Source organism: Lissotriton helveticus, chromosome 7, assembly GCF_964261635.1.
Source record: "Lissotriton helveticus chromosome 7, aLisHel1.1, whole genome shotgun sequence".
In the NCBI taxonomy this organism is placed as follows: domain Eukaryota; kingdom Metazoa; phylum Chordata; class Amphibia; order Caudata; family Salamandridae; genus Lissotriton; species Lissotriton helveticus.
In genome coordinates this window covers 1,390,339,904-1,390,354,278 of record NC_136068.1, presented here as the reverse complement: position 1 = coordinate 1,390,354,278, position 14,375 = coordinate 1,390,339,904, and the positions used below count along the sequence as shown (strand labels likewise).

Sequence of the window (14,375 nt, the reverse complement as noted above, 5' to 3'; positions counted from 1 at the left end):
TCATCGTTGAGGTGGGAACAGGCGTCGATAGTGAGCCTGCGCCTGATGAAGACTTGTTGCCGCCTTTACCTTTAGAATGGCAGAAGATTCTGGCTTTTCTTTAGATGTTCCTGGAATCTGAGGGGATTCAATCTCTGAGGAGATTTTAGGTTGCTTCTCCTTTTTAAGAGATTCTTTAGGCGCTTGAGAGGTTTTATATTGTTTCTTCCTCTCCTCAGCCTGATCCTCAGGCGACCTGGGCCTGTTGAGTGACAGAGGACGTGTCGCTGTCCACATCAGAAGACGCAGATTGTCTTTTCTTCAGCCAAAGTAGAGGCCTTCCTTCTCTATCCCTCAAGGTCTTAGTGGAGAAGGTGCAGCAAATTTTGCCTCATGGCTGGGATAGAGGCAGTAGATACACTCTTTATGTGCATCTTCTACATGCACCCTCTTCTACTCACAGGATTTACAGGCTCTGAATAATTCCTTTTTATCAGACATTCTTCTAAAAGAAATCCGAAAGAGCAGAGCTCAGGGAGACTCCCTTACACTATGAAGTGCAGTGAAAATCTGAGGGACTCAGCCTCTCTTGGGAAGGTTCTAGAGGGTGCTGGGTGCTGATTGGCAGAGTTTTTAGTTTGGTCCTTTTTTTGTAAAAGGAGACTAACAGGCTATAGAAAAAGATGGTTGCTACCATAATAGCCTATGGAAAGGTATTATCTAGTACTTACTACTTTGTTATTTATGTCCCGTGGGACTCCCACTACGACGACGGGGAATGATTCAGGCATGTGAATCTATGAAAGATACCCCAATACTGGATGATCTGTAATTCTTAAAATACAGGGGCTGCAACCGCAAAACACAGTTTAAAATGTATCAAAGTCTCTCAGACGTTTGTGATTCATCACAAATAGGTGGAGGACAGAAAACATCTCCCCCACTTGGGATTCACAGACAAATGCATCAAATGTTTGTGGCCATAATTACAGTCACATATCATTAATCAGTTATCGACCCTGAGTTGGGGTGGTAACTGATTCTCAATGTCAATGTAGCAATCTTTTCAGACATTTCGGGAGGAGCAGGCAGTGGTTTAAGGAGTGTTCCCAAATGGAGAACTTGAAAGCAGCACCAGTCACTTTAACAGGCATGGGCTGCTTTTAAAAAAAATGCCTCCTGTTTGGGAATGCAAATGCAAGGATTGAACTCTGCTGCCCCTTACAAGCCTCCATCTCTGCACTGGCAGCCAATCTCAGGGGGTCACAAAATGCAACCTGCCTAATTAACATTCATTGGGAAGTTTGTTTTACGACCCCCACAAATGCTACAATGTGTAATGCAATCTATTAGTACATAGGTTGTGTCCCAAACTGCCTCCATATTTCCAAACTAGTTAGTATGCAAACTGCAAATTCCAGGTGTATGACTGGAAATAGTATAATAGGTTCTAGGAAGTGAATTCCATTTAATATATCTGAAAGCTTCTATTCCTTCAAGATGCATTAAAGATATTTTCTCTGCAATACAAATTATGATGCAGTTTCACCATTACTAGTGAAGAAGAATGCAGAAGTGTTACTGAAACAGACAAGAAATAGTTCAATTTCAAGGTAAGAGACATTTAACAGACTCAAGCCAGTCTTAATGTTTGATGCAGTTTTTACCCATTGGCATATAGACATCTGTTTATTACAGTGAACAAGGGAGGGATAATTCAAAAGAACATTTATCAATTACGATAACTGTGCCAATCCATGGCTGTATAACAAATATGTAAGTACATTCTCTGTAATGATACGGGCTGATTGCAAGCTATATGAGAAAGACATAAGACATATAGTAGCAAACTATGTATATAACATGTTAAGATGGCGCCCGAAATGCAACTAAGAAGTTGCCCGTTTTCTATGTCTGTGAAACCATATGGCAGCTTTAAAAACAATCGCTTCCTGGATGGCCAGCAACATCGAAAAAGGCGCTAGCCGAAATGAGTCTTTGGGCTTGCCGTGACTAATAAAATCTGCAAACGCAGTCCCCTTACTCAGGTGTGAGCAAGGGGACTGTTTTTCCCGAAACGAGTAACTGGTATTCAAAACTTTGCATCTGGAATATCCTGAGAGCGCGTTATTACTTGTACTTTGGATAAAACTTAATTTCCGGTGGGCTTCGCCGGAGTGCGCTTCATTTATCACGGGCCGAGTGGGGCGTAAGAAGCAACACGAGAAATGATATATATATATATATATATATATATATATCCTATCACCACATGGGCCGTGTCTTGATAAAAGATCGAAAACTTGTAAAAATGGATAAAACCGATCTCAATGGCAGTAAATTAGTGGACTAGGCATCTCAGTGACACACTTATGCTCAAAATATACACTGGATCTACAGTCCTCAGAATTACTGATTTGCAGATTATGTTTGTTACACAATAGTTTACATATTATTTTATGGTTTAAATCTTTTTTTACAATTTTGTTAAACAACAAGAGTACTGGTCTTCCAGAGCATGCAAAATAGCATGGGCAGTTGAGCCCCAGTAAGTGGGATACCACGCAGGGTTCCTCAATACCTTCACAGTACTGAAAACCAAAAATTAAACTTACATTATTCCCCCTCCCCTCCCCGTGCATCCTGATGTAAAGAATCCTAGGGCCTGTCTCGTGGCCTATAATTGAGTGACCTTCTAAGTAGCTGCCTGTTGTTGTTTTGAGAGCCGCAGGAGTTTCACGTATCTGGGGCAGGACACTTGTCTGAATTCTGAGGCAAGAAGGGATAGGAATGGCTGCCAGAGGTCTCTGAATTTGGCACCTCTCCCCGCTAGTGTGAGTGTCATTTTCTCCATCCCCAACATCTGCCACAGTCGCCGTTGCCAACCTGTAAAAATGAGAGGGTCTGCGGTGTGCGCCAGTGGGGCAGGATGTTCTGAACTGCTGAGCCTAGGGCGACTACGATCAGACGGCCTCTTCGGGATTTAAGGGGGTATGTCAGGGGATTCGGGAGACCTAGCAGGACATAGTCAGGGAACCTCAGTATTGGTGTGTCTAGGTGTTTGTCTACCTCGTTGAGAACCTGGGCTCAATAAGATTGGAGGAATTCCCATTCCAAAAGTATATGCACCAGGGTGCCGATCTTCCCACAGCCTCTCCAGCAGTCAGCGCTCTGTCTGGAATCTACCAAATGCAAGCGCTGGGGAGTGTAATACCAATAAGTAGCGATTTTCGTTAACGTCTCAGTAAGTCCCGTGTGATGGTGGCGGGCCCTGTAATACACCCCTTCCCATTCCTTATGGCTGAGTGACCTACCTAGATCTCGTCCTCCTACGTGGCGCGGCTAGCGCTGTATGTATGCGTGTTCCTTGCAATGAGCATTTTATATAGGTCGAAGATGAGTTTCTTGTCGGATGTGCGCGTGAGGAGCCATTTTTCATATGCAGAGAGAGGGTGATGAACATGACGTTCAACGTCGAAGTGTAGAGCCCAGTGTCGTACTTGAAGATATCGTAGTCACTCAGACTCGAAAATCCCGTAGTCAGGCTTAACCTGTTGGAAGGAGAGGATTCCCTTTAGGTCGAACAGCTGGCCCAGGGACCGACAGTCGGAAGCACGCCAGTGTGGACTCGCCGCCTCTTCCATGCCCGGTTGGAAGTCTTGGTTGTCGAAGTTGGGGGTTAGCGGGGAAGGGAACGTAGTGAGATTATGTTTAATGCTATCCCATGCCTCCAGGGAAACCCATGTGACGTATGATGCATAGAGGTTGGGGGGGTCTGTGTGCCCGACGAAGTAAAGGAACTCTCTGAAGGGGCATGGCAGCAACTGCCTGGTCTTAGAAGAGCCAGTGGTTTTCGGATTCCAACCGGTTCCATTCGACCAGGTAGCGCATTTGTGCCACTTGAAAATAAATTTGTAGTTTGGGGATGCCAAGGCCACCCTCCTCGGTGGGGGAGGGCTGTTATGGAATATTTCAGCCGAGGTTTGCGACCTTGCCATATAAATTGCACCAGCTCTGATTGAGTTTGCTGAATCCACCCAGTGGGCGGGCGAAGTGGTAGGGTTTGGAATATGTATAACATCTGGGGTAAGATGGTCATCTTGGTGGCCACTACTCTGCCCAGCCATGAAAGTGGGTAGTGTTTCTATTGACTTAGTTCTGAACAGACGCGTGCCCGTAATCGGGCGTAATTGGTGGCGACCGTTGCCGGGATGGTGTGGGCCAAGTGAATTCCAGGCTAGGGGATTGAGTCTTCAGACCATTGTATAGAATGCTGCCCCTGGAGATATGCTCGGGTGGAGGAGGACAGCGAAAGGTCAAGTGCAACGGATTTGTCCAAATTTACTTTAAACCCGGAGACAAGTGCAAAGCGTTCCAGCTCCCGGAAACAGGCTGCCAGACCCGAAGTTGTGTTCGAGCGAGAGATCAGGACATTGTCTGCGTACAAGCTGATACTGTGTATGTCTTCTCCAAACTTGACCCCTGTTATGGAGGGATTGCGCCGTATTCGCTGGGCTAAGAGCTCCATATAAAGTGCAAAAAGAAGGGGTGAGAGGGGGCACCCCTGCCTTGTGCCTCTACTTATAGGGAATCGGGAAAACGTGTAGCCAATCACTAGAATCGTGGCTGTGGGGAAGTGATAACAGTGGAGGATGTGCTTTTTAGGTCGAGCCTTGCACGACTTTTAGTAAGTGGGTTTTCAAAGTGCTACCCACTGGCCTAAAGCTTGCGTTCACGCGAGCGTGAACATGCACAGCTGCCAGCTTTCCCCGCCCTAGGCGCCATCTGGAGGTGACTACTTTCACTTTTAGCGCTGCTGCGGGCGCACAACTCGCGTGTTTGACAGCGCGTGCGTGCACTCCCCACTTGTTTTCGTTCTGATTACGCCTCCTTTCTGGAATGCAGTGGTGGCAGCCACTTCTAATAACTACCCTGCATGTAGGAACGTGTTCTGCGGTGTGAAACCGTAGGAGTTACAATCCACAACTCGGTGTCAGCGTCCTGTCCATACTGACCGTAGCACTAGTAAATCACAGCTTCTAACGCTGCGCCCTTGCCGTGCTCACCACACGCATTCAGGACCTGGTCTCTTAAACCACAGTGACTTGGAGGACATTTTTGTACTGTAACTTTTTTTCATACTACTGTTTGCCCTTGCACCAGCAGAATGTATTTTAGCAGTGTTTATTCAGAGGTGTGTTTGTGTGCTTGTTTTGTTGCGCAGATTATCGCATTTAAACATCTCGTCATCAACTGTCAACCACTCGCTCGCAGTTCGAGAAAGGTCCAGGAAACTAGCCATTGCAGATTGACTTCTTTAATGATTCTCGATACGAGTGCTTAACATTACTGGGGTCTGTGGGCTTTTCTGCGGTGTTCGGGTTGCCCAGGGGGTCCTTCTGCAGAGCTACCGTTCAACTGTAATCTTTGGCTTATGAATCACTTTTTTTATGCGTTATGTTGTTAATCCATATAACGTGTCTCCGCACCTGTCGATCTGCATGCAAGGCATCCCAACATGCCCTTCTACCCCATTAAAAGTGGACCTTCTAAAGAGGGAGTATTGTTTTTCCTGTGCCAGACCCCTCTATAAAGAATTGACTTGGGAGTTTTCTGTGCTGTAGCCTAAAGTGTCTAGCTGTTAGCCACGAGTGTTTTAAAATAGCGAGAGATACTTGTGTATTTAACACTTTTATCACACAGTATTGTATGCTAGTCTTCTCCACATTCAGTGCATGTTGTTTCGGTCTGTGTAATCTTTCAGTTCTGTTCAGAGTATAACTATGGGGCTCTGCCACCGCTTTACAGGCATATATATGCTACCCACGTTTTACTCTTTGTTTATCCAGCATACCGAAGAACTCAAACCAACATTTGGCCCTGATGTATTTTTCCCATGTCTGTTTAATGTTAACATGTTTAGCCATGTGGGTGTATACAATACTAATATAGAAAAGGTTGCATTGATCAGTCACTGGAGATGCAACTTTTAGATGAAGCTCAACTGGTGCACTTCGGGAGAACATGGTGTTCCGTGTTGACGGAAGGGGGTATGAGATAGACGGAAATAGCAAACAAGCATTGGCATAGCCAATAGGTCTCACTTTTGGGACCTTATAAGTATTTAGCTATGCAGCACAATATCCTTGGTGCAATAACATCAACTGTTGCATGGCTAAAAACTTATAAGGTCCCAAAGGCGAGACCTATTGGCTATGCCAATGTTTGTTAAGTTTATTCCCCATCCCCACTTGCGTGAGAACCCTCTCCAAGTAGGGCCAGTATACTCTATCGAAGGCCTTCTCTGCATTGATGGTGAGCAGCATAAACTCTCCCTGTGTCCGTGAGTTCTTCTCTATAAGGTGGAGGGCTCTTTTGGTGTTATCGCTTGACTGGCATGGAGGGATAAATCCCACTTGGTCGGGATCTACTAACCCGGCATGTAGGGCGCCAGACGAGTCGCTAAGATTAATTTACTGTCGATGTTGAGGAGCGATATAGGGCAGTACGCTCCACATCTGGTTTTATTGCGCCCTGTTTTCGGTATAACAACTATAGAAGCTTCAATCATGGCCTGTGGAATCGACCCTTGTTGGGTGAAAGAATTAAAAAGCTTGGTTATGAGTGGGGCCAGCTGTGCACAGAATGTTTTAGAAAATGTGGCTGAGTACCCGTCAGGTCCCGGTGATTTCCCTACTTTGAGGTGTGAGATGGCTGTTATGACCTCCTCTATTCTAATGTCTCTTTCCAGGTGGTCCCCCTGAGCCTTATTTAAGGTGGGGAGGTCGGCCTCCGCCAGGTAGGTTTCGCCAAAGGCGTCGTCCAACGGCATTTCTGTGTAGAGTTGGGGGTAGAAGTCCCGGAAGGTCTCAGTGATCTCAGGATCCTCTGTGACCCTCATGCCGTCCCCCCGATGAACTTCCCGAATCCCCTTTTTCTGCCTAGTTTCCTGTAGCTTATGGGCGAGGAGGCGCCCACACCTGTCACCCCCAGTGTAGTAGGCATGGTGCAGCCTAAGGGCTGCAAACTCCGCCCTGTCTTGGTCTAGCACCGCGAGTTGCTGTCACATGGCCTTTAATTGTCCCCCACACCCTGGGAGCCCCAGTCCTCTGGTGCATCTGTTCTAATTACCTTGTCTTTTGCTTAAACTCGTCCCTCACCTTCCTACGTTCCACATTTTCTGCCATAGAGATAGCAATGAATTTCCCTCGTAGTACCGCTTTTAGTGCCGACCATTGGGTAGAGAGAGAGAGGTGTCCTGATTAGAGTTATGTGAGAGGTAGTCTTTGATGGAGCGCTTTATCTGCTCTACAACATACGGGTGTAAGAGAGGGTCACGTTGGCGCCAATGATGTGAAGGTTGCTGGAGGGGGGGAGTGGCTGTTATTGGTGTGTGATCTGACAGAGAGGCCACCCCTTTATCGACAGCAGTCAGTAGGGTGTGCAGAGGTGACGTGCTCAGGAGATAATCTAACCTAGCGTAGGTCTTGTGTGCACTAGAATAAAAGGAGTATTCGAGACTGAGGGGTTGGGAGCAGCGCCACAGATCCCTCAGGTCCAGGTTGTGTAGTCTAGCTAACCCTGCCCCAGATAGAGCGCCTGTATGGCCCGCAAGCTGACACGATCTGTCTGCTATATTGTCTAAGACAAGATTCAGGTCCCCTACCAAGAGGATTCGGCGTTCAGCGGTAGCTGTAGCTCCGGTGAGCGCGGTGTGAATGAATTTGTCTTGCCCTTCGTTGGGAGCATATATGGATCCAATAATGAGTGACAGGCCACCTATTGTAAATGAGTATGTAAGGAGCCTCCCCTTTTTTTCAGCTTCTATCTGGAGGACCTTTTCCTGAAATGCACGGGAGACCAAGATTGCCACCCCAGCCCACTTCGTTGTGCCAGAAGAGAACATCTGAATTGGGAACTTGTGGAATCTAAAACTGTGGCAGTCTTTCATCAAGAGATGCGTCTCCTGTAGGAGGCATATGTCAGCGTTAGTGTTTTCAAGATAAGAAAGGACCGCTCTGCATTTGACTGGACTATTGAGTCCTCTGACATTAAAGGTGAGAATTTTGAGAGTGCGGGGCAGCATCTATGTGGGTGTGAGGATAAAGTCTGCGATAAGGAGGGTCACAAGCGTTTCCCTACAGATTAGAGATCTGGCCTCTGAAGGCAAAGGGTGACCGAGGCAGAGGCCCAAGTAACAGGGCGGATGGATGGAAGGGGAAACCCCAACCCAAAATGTAAAACCCCAGAACGAGAAAACAAAAGCAGAAATTTAACAATGCAATAGGGCTGGGAAAGATAGTCCGTCATCACAGGATGACCAGCAACGGGTCAGTGTGGGTTCCATGATGTGACCAAGTGTCCGAGCTCCATTTCCGCCCGCCGCCCACCCCAGAGGTAGCAACATAGAGCCAAATCAGCTGAACATCTCAAGAGTCCTCTGTCGTGCCCTGCGTGGAAGTCTCCGACATGAAGGCAAGAACGTTCGGTTGACCTTTAGCTATCTCAGATCGATCGGGCCTTCGGCGGCGCCGTCAACGCCAGCCGAAGGGGGAGACCTCCGGATCCCCGGCTGTGCTACGGCAAACCTCTTCCTCGGCCGGGGGCGGAAACCCTAGCAGCTGGCAGGCCTCGACGAGTGAGCGCAACTGTGTCAGCTTCCCATTGTGCCTGAAGATGAGTCTGAAGGGATGTACCACGAGTAGGGGCCACCCTGCTGTCAGAGGTGGTCCGTGACAGGTCTGAACTGGCGCCTTCTATGTAGGGTGAGAAGAGCTAGGTCCTGGTACAGAACCGGGTTCTGACCCTGGAAGGAGATTGGATGCACGGCTCTGGCATTGGTTAGGATGTCTTCTTTTATCCTGAAGCCGTGCACTCATATAAGGATATCTGCAGGTGGGGCGTTGCTTGCCCTGGGAGCTCAACTCAATGGGCACGATCCAATTTAAGAGGGGCGCGAGATTGTGATTGAAAAGCATCCTGGTGAAGGCAAACAGATCCTCCGTGGCTGTTGTGTGTTTAATTCCCCGAATACAGATATTGTGTCTCCGGGAGCGGTTCTCCAGGTCCTCCAGGTGGAGCTGTATATCGAAGTGCTGGTTCTGCAGTCGCAGAACTTCCTGTTGGAGGGTGGCCAGTTCAATGTCCCTGTTATCTCCTTTGTTTTCCATGGTGGCAACCCTTTCTCTGAGGCCATCCACATCCCTACGAATGTCCTTTATTTCGGCAGTGAGGTCCTTTTTCACTGTCTGCAGGTGCTGCGTAGAGGGACTCCAAGAAGGTCAGAGTGATGAGTTCCTCCTTTGCACTTCCGGCGTCCTCAGATGCCGATTTGCCAGGTGTAGCCTACGCCATGACGGGTGTGTTCTGCGAGCAAGTGAATAGATCTTTTAGCGATTTGTCTCTTTTCACCCTCGTAGTGGACATAGTCCAGGGCCCCGGTGACAGAGCTAAGGGGCCCAACATTAGGAGGCAAGAGTGAGGTGGAGATTCGCGTGGAACACTGCAGTGCTGGCACGCAGGTCGTGCGCGTTGAGTGTACTCCGCTGTACCACCCTGCCCCACCTCCCGCTCGGACCAGGCTAGGAGGCAGAGATTAATGTAGGTGCCCCCACCAGTGTGGATGACATCTGGCCGGGTGGGGACCCCGGCACTGCTGGTGTTATCGCTCCCAGCGATTGGACTGTAGGGGAGAGCCCCAGCAGGTGCCTCGAACGTCAGGCAGGTGTGGTGATCACAGGGGGGAGCAGGCGGCCCAGCGAACGCTCCACCGGCGTATTCCCCAGACAGTCACCTACGCGGGCCCCCGCTGTACCCCTCGACGTCCGCGCTCCTTAACCTGTGTTGGTGCAATGGCGCAAGGTGTTGATCTTCTTTCCTGCAAGCCCCGTGTGCTGTTCCAGATCGGGGCCTATGCCGCTCCGGAGTTGTCTCAAAGGCTCCGCCACGCCACGTGGCAGAAGTCAGGTCTCCCCTCCATCAGCGTGCTGTGCTAGCCGGCCATTTCCCTCTTGTCTCACTGGAGATGTGGGGCCTCGGGGGAAGCCCGACCCACGGCAGGAGAGATCACGTAGGTAGGGGGCGGGGACGAGGTCCTGCACCGCAGCCGGGTGGGCTCGGGGCAGGCCGCAGCCCTGGCCGGGGTCTCGCGCGACCGCTGGGCACATTGGCTGCTGGGTGGTGTCTGGCCTGCGGGAGGAGTCCCTTAATCTCGTTGTCGTCACAGGCAAAAGCGGAGCTCTGGTGAGCAGCAGGCGGCGGCTGCGACCGGGACCGTGGGGGATGCTCCTCCGATCGGTGATTCAGCCCTCCCTCCGCCTTCGCTGGTTTCTGGCGACGGCCTGCAGTCTCTGACCGGGAACCGCTTGTGGCTCCCGGGAAGCAGCACTCCAAGCCCACGGGCCGTCTGCTAGAACTCCAGCCTCTCCCGACAGCAATGCGGTGCTCAGTAAGGCTTGCAGTGGAGAAAACGCTCACTTTAAGTCACATCGGGGCAGACGGCTAACAGGAGCTCATTCACGGCACGTCCTATCGTGCCCCCATCTTGGCCACGCCCCCCCAACATATTATTTTAAAGGTTACAACGTATATGACGGCTCATTCTTCATTTGAGCGCACCAGGAATATTCTGTTGCCTTGTTATCATATTTTGAAGGTCCAAGAATAATAGTGACTTTGGAAATAATCCCAAAGACTATCTACAGAACACAGGTCAAGCATTTTACAGCATCCTATACAGAAGCTATAGGTGGGCTACGCATAGTTTTCACTCCACTGTTTAGTTTTTACGATTCCTCTCGAAAGCATTTGACAATATGTCATAAACAGGACATAAAATACCAATGTAATTAAACAATTGTTGGGTAAATTTAAAGGGCCTTACAATGTTAATTATGACTGTCTTGTAAAACAGCATGTGTCATGATGAGCTTAAAGACTTACCTGAGCTCCTCTGGAATAAGAACGAAAGATAGTGCAAAATCTTCCTTGACCCGATGTATCCCTAGAAGAAAAAATTACATTACGTGTTTTTCTAAAATTGGTTTAATTTATTTACTAGTTTTCACACTGTACAGAATGAACGAGTACTGGTACAATTAACAAAGGAGTATGCTTTTAATATTGTGTAAAGGTTTTAGTACTTGTTAAACCTAACAGACTGATGGCATACTAAACATTTGGTAATGCCTTATCTGATAGACACACTCTATCTAGTCGCAGATTCCTTACCTTAGAATTATCCCCAGGCGTCAGACTGGGTCCGGAATTATTTCCATGAGCCGTACCCCTGCACGCCTGTAGGGAGCATCAATCTACTTTGTGTGGCATCGTCGGCATCTGTCTCGCCAGAGTGGACGTTCACAGTGCCTATATTTGGGCCACCTCAGCGAGTTAACATCAGTTTCTTTTTTTAACTTTACACACCAGGAGCGCAGAGCCACAAATAATACGGACCGCTCGTGTGGAAAACTAGGGCCCTGAAAGGAAACAGCCCTATCCCTAGAAATCAGTTTTTAGAGCACGGAAGATGGATGGGTAGGGAAGGAATCTATGGCTAGTTAGCGTCTTTGCTAGATAAGACAGTACTGAAGGTAAGTAACTTGTTCATCTGATAGAGACTTCTAGCCGCAGATTCCGTACCTTAGAATAGATACCCAAGCAATACCTCCCGCAGGTGGGTCTACTAAAAAGTCCTGCAAGACCGAATAGGCAAGGTGACGGTCCTGATGGACCGGACTGCCCAGGCAGCAGTGGTTTGTGAACTTGTGCAAAGAAGCTCGCGTTGGTGCCTGGCAGATGTCCAGACTAGGACTTTGTGTGCTTCCGCAGTGGTCAGAGCCTTGGATCTGGTGGAATCATTAGGCAAGCTCTCAGGAGGTTGCTTCTTGGCCAATACATAGCAGATTTCAGTGCACAGCATGATCCATCTGGAGATGGTCTGCTTCTGCATGGCCTTTCCCTTCTTTTCTCTGACATACAGCAAGATGAGTTAGTCATCCACTTTGAACTCTAGAGTGCAGTCAAGGTAGAAAAACACTCCTCCTCCTTAGAAGGATGTGAAGGAGTGTAAAAAAGTAGGCAGAGTGATGGACTCTCCTACATTAAAGGGTGTGGTGACTCGGTAGAAAGGAAGCTCTAGTTCGTAGAAACAGTTTGTCTTGGTAGAAGTTCAGGTATAGGGGCTTGGATGACAAAGCCGGAAGCTCATGGATCCTGCAGGTAGAGGGTGAGGAGCCTGAGAGGACAGCTGTGCAAGTGCGCAAAGGGAATGCACATCAAGAACATCAGGACGAGATTAAGGTCCCACTGAGTCATGATAAAGGGAGAAGGAGGAAACATATGTTGCAAACCTTTCAAGAACCTGTGTACAATAGGTGATTTGAAGAGGGATGGCTGGTCATGTAACCGCAGAAAGGCTGAATTAACAGAAAGATAAACCTTTTAAGGTGCCCAGAGCAGAGTCCTGCTGGGAAAGGGAAAGAATAAAGAGAAGAAACTGAGAAAGGAGAGCAGAAAGGGGGTCAACCTGCTTTACTGCACACCATGTCACAAATGTGCCCCAACAGCAGGCGTATAACTTTTTGGTTGAGGGCTGCATGACTACCAGAATACTGACTTCGAGCAGAAGGTCGACAGCTGTCAACTGTAGCCACTCAGTCGCCACACAAGAAGGCAGAGTGTCGACAGGTTCCGGTGGTTAACCCTCCCCAGCTACTGCGACAGAAGATCCTTCCAAAGGGGCAGCCTGATCAGAGGACCGATGGCCATGCTCAACAGCTTGAGAACTCTGAGCAGAGTGGTATGGTGGAAAGGCTACAGGAGCTCCATGCGAGACGAAAAGTTACGCTGAGCGAGAGCCGCCTTAGAAACATGTGCAGAACTACTGACATTGTGTGTTCTCTGCAGTGACAAACAGATCTAACCAAGGCTCTACTCACTGCTGAAAAGGACCTTGCACCACATTTGCTGGTGATGCCATTAATAATTCGCTAGGCATCTCTGGCTCCGCTCCACGGATCTGGAACTCTCTCCCTCCTGAAATTCGCAGACTCACCTCCACGGTTTCCTTCAAAATGGAAGTAAAATGGTTCTGTATGTGCAAGTTCTTATCCTAATTTGGCTTTTTTCATTTGCTTGAAGATAATGGACTTTTACCCTCATCTCTTGTACTGATGTTTTATATCCCCTGACCTAATCTTTTCTTCCCCTCCCAGTCCCGCTATATATATATATATATATATATATATATATATATATATATATATATATATATATATAATTATGTGTGTATGTATATATATATATATATATATATATATATATATATATATATATATATATATACTATTGTACTGCTTTGTTGTAACCTTTGTAACTGTTTCCTTTGATTTGTATTTGTTGCCTGCCTGACCATCCTTAATTGTGAGGCGCGCTGATGTTCGCTGTATATAAAACTTTATAAATAAAATAAATAAATAAATAAAATAAAATCTTCGGCTGAGTTTGTCCACCCAGGCATTCAGAAAGCCTGCAAGGTGTTGAAACACCAAGCAAATGCCCTGACCTTCCAGCAATGTGCAGAGATACAGCACATCTTGACAAAGGGTCCACGACCCCACCCGCCCTGTTTGTTCTGTACCACATAGCAATGGTGTCGTCTCTGAACACCTTCTCTAGCCTTCTCTTGATGAAGGGCAGAAAGGCTTTTAATGGCAGCCAGGTCGCCTGGAGCTCAAGAAGCTTGATGTGGAGTCCGGATTCTGTCGGATTCTGCCGGGGACCAGAGAGTTCTGATCTTCACCTCTCCCAGATGGCCCTCCCATCCCAGGAGTGACACATCTGTCACCACTGTCAGATCTGATTTGGAAGGGGAGCCGCTGATCCAATCTCGGCTTGTTAACCACCAATGCAGATATTTTGCAGTACCCGCCGAGATCGGGACCACGTCAGAGAGACTTCCCTGATGCTGCGTCAACTGGAAATTCAGGTCCCACTGCAGAGCCCGCATATACCAGCGAGAATGTGTCAACAGCACGATACAGGAGGCCATGAGGCCCAGTATCCTCAGTCAGTCTCGCCGAAATTCAGGAGAGAGGCTGAAACATTGGTATCATACCCGGACTGTCCTGCATTGGGCGTTCGGGAGATAGGCCCAAAACTGCACTGTGTCATGTACAACTCAGATGAAAGAGAGTGTCTGAGAGGGAGTCAGGTGTGACTTTGGTACGTTGATAGTGAACCCACTGTAAATGCAGGTGGTCCGCCATAGTGTGGAGGAGACAACAGCCTGGAGCGAGCCTGCCTTCAACAGCCATTCGTCAAGATGGGGTAAGACTGGCACCTCTGATCTCCGTAGATGAGCTGCAACCAACCCATCACCTTGGTAAACACCCGAG

General features: G+C 48.2%; 1 protein-coding gene across 1 annotated transcript in view; it reads right to left on the bottom strand.

Annotated features, from left to right (window-relative positions):
• The window catches only part of RAB40B (RAB40B, member RAS oncogene family), a 484,422-nt gene that overhangs the window by 245,551 nt on the left and 224,496 nt on the right, over positions 1-14,375 (bottom strand). The window contains exon 4 of the mRNA XM_078654711.1: positions 10,921-10,981. Coding sequence (XP_078510837.1) covers positions 10,921-10,981 — 61 coding nt within the window. The remainder of the gene's footprint in view (positions 1-10,920; positions 10,982-14,375) is intronic.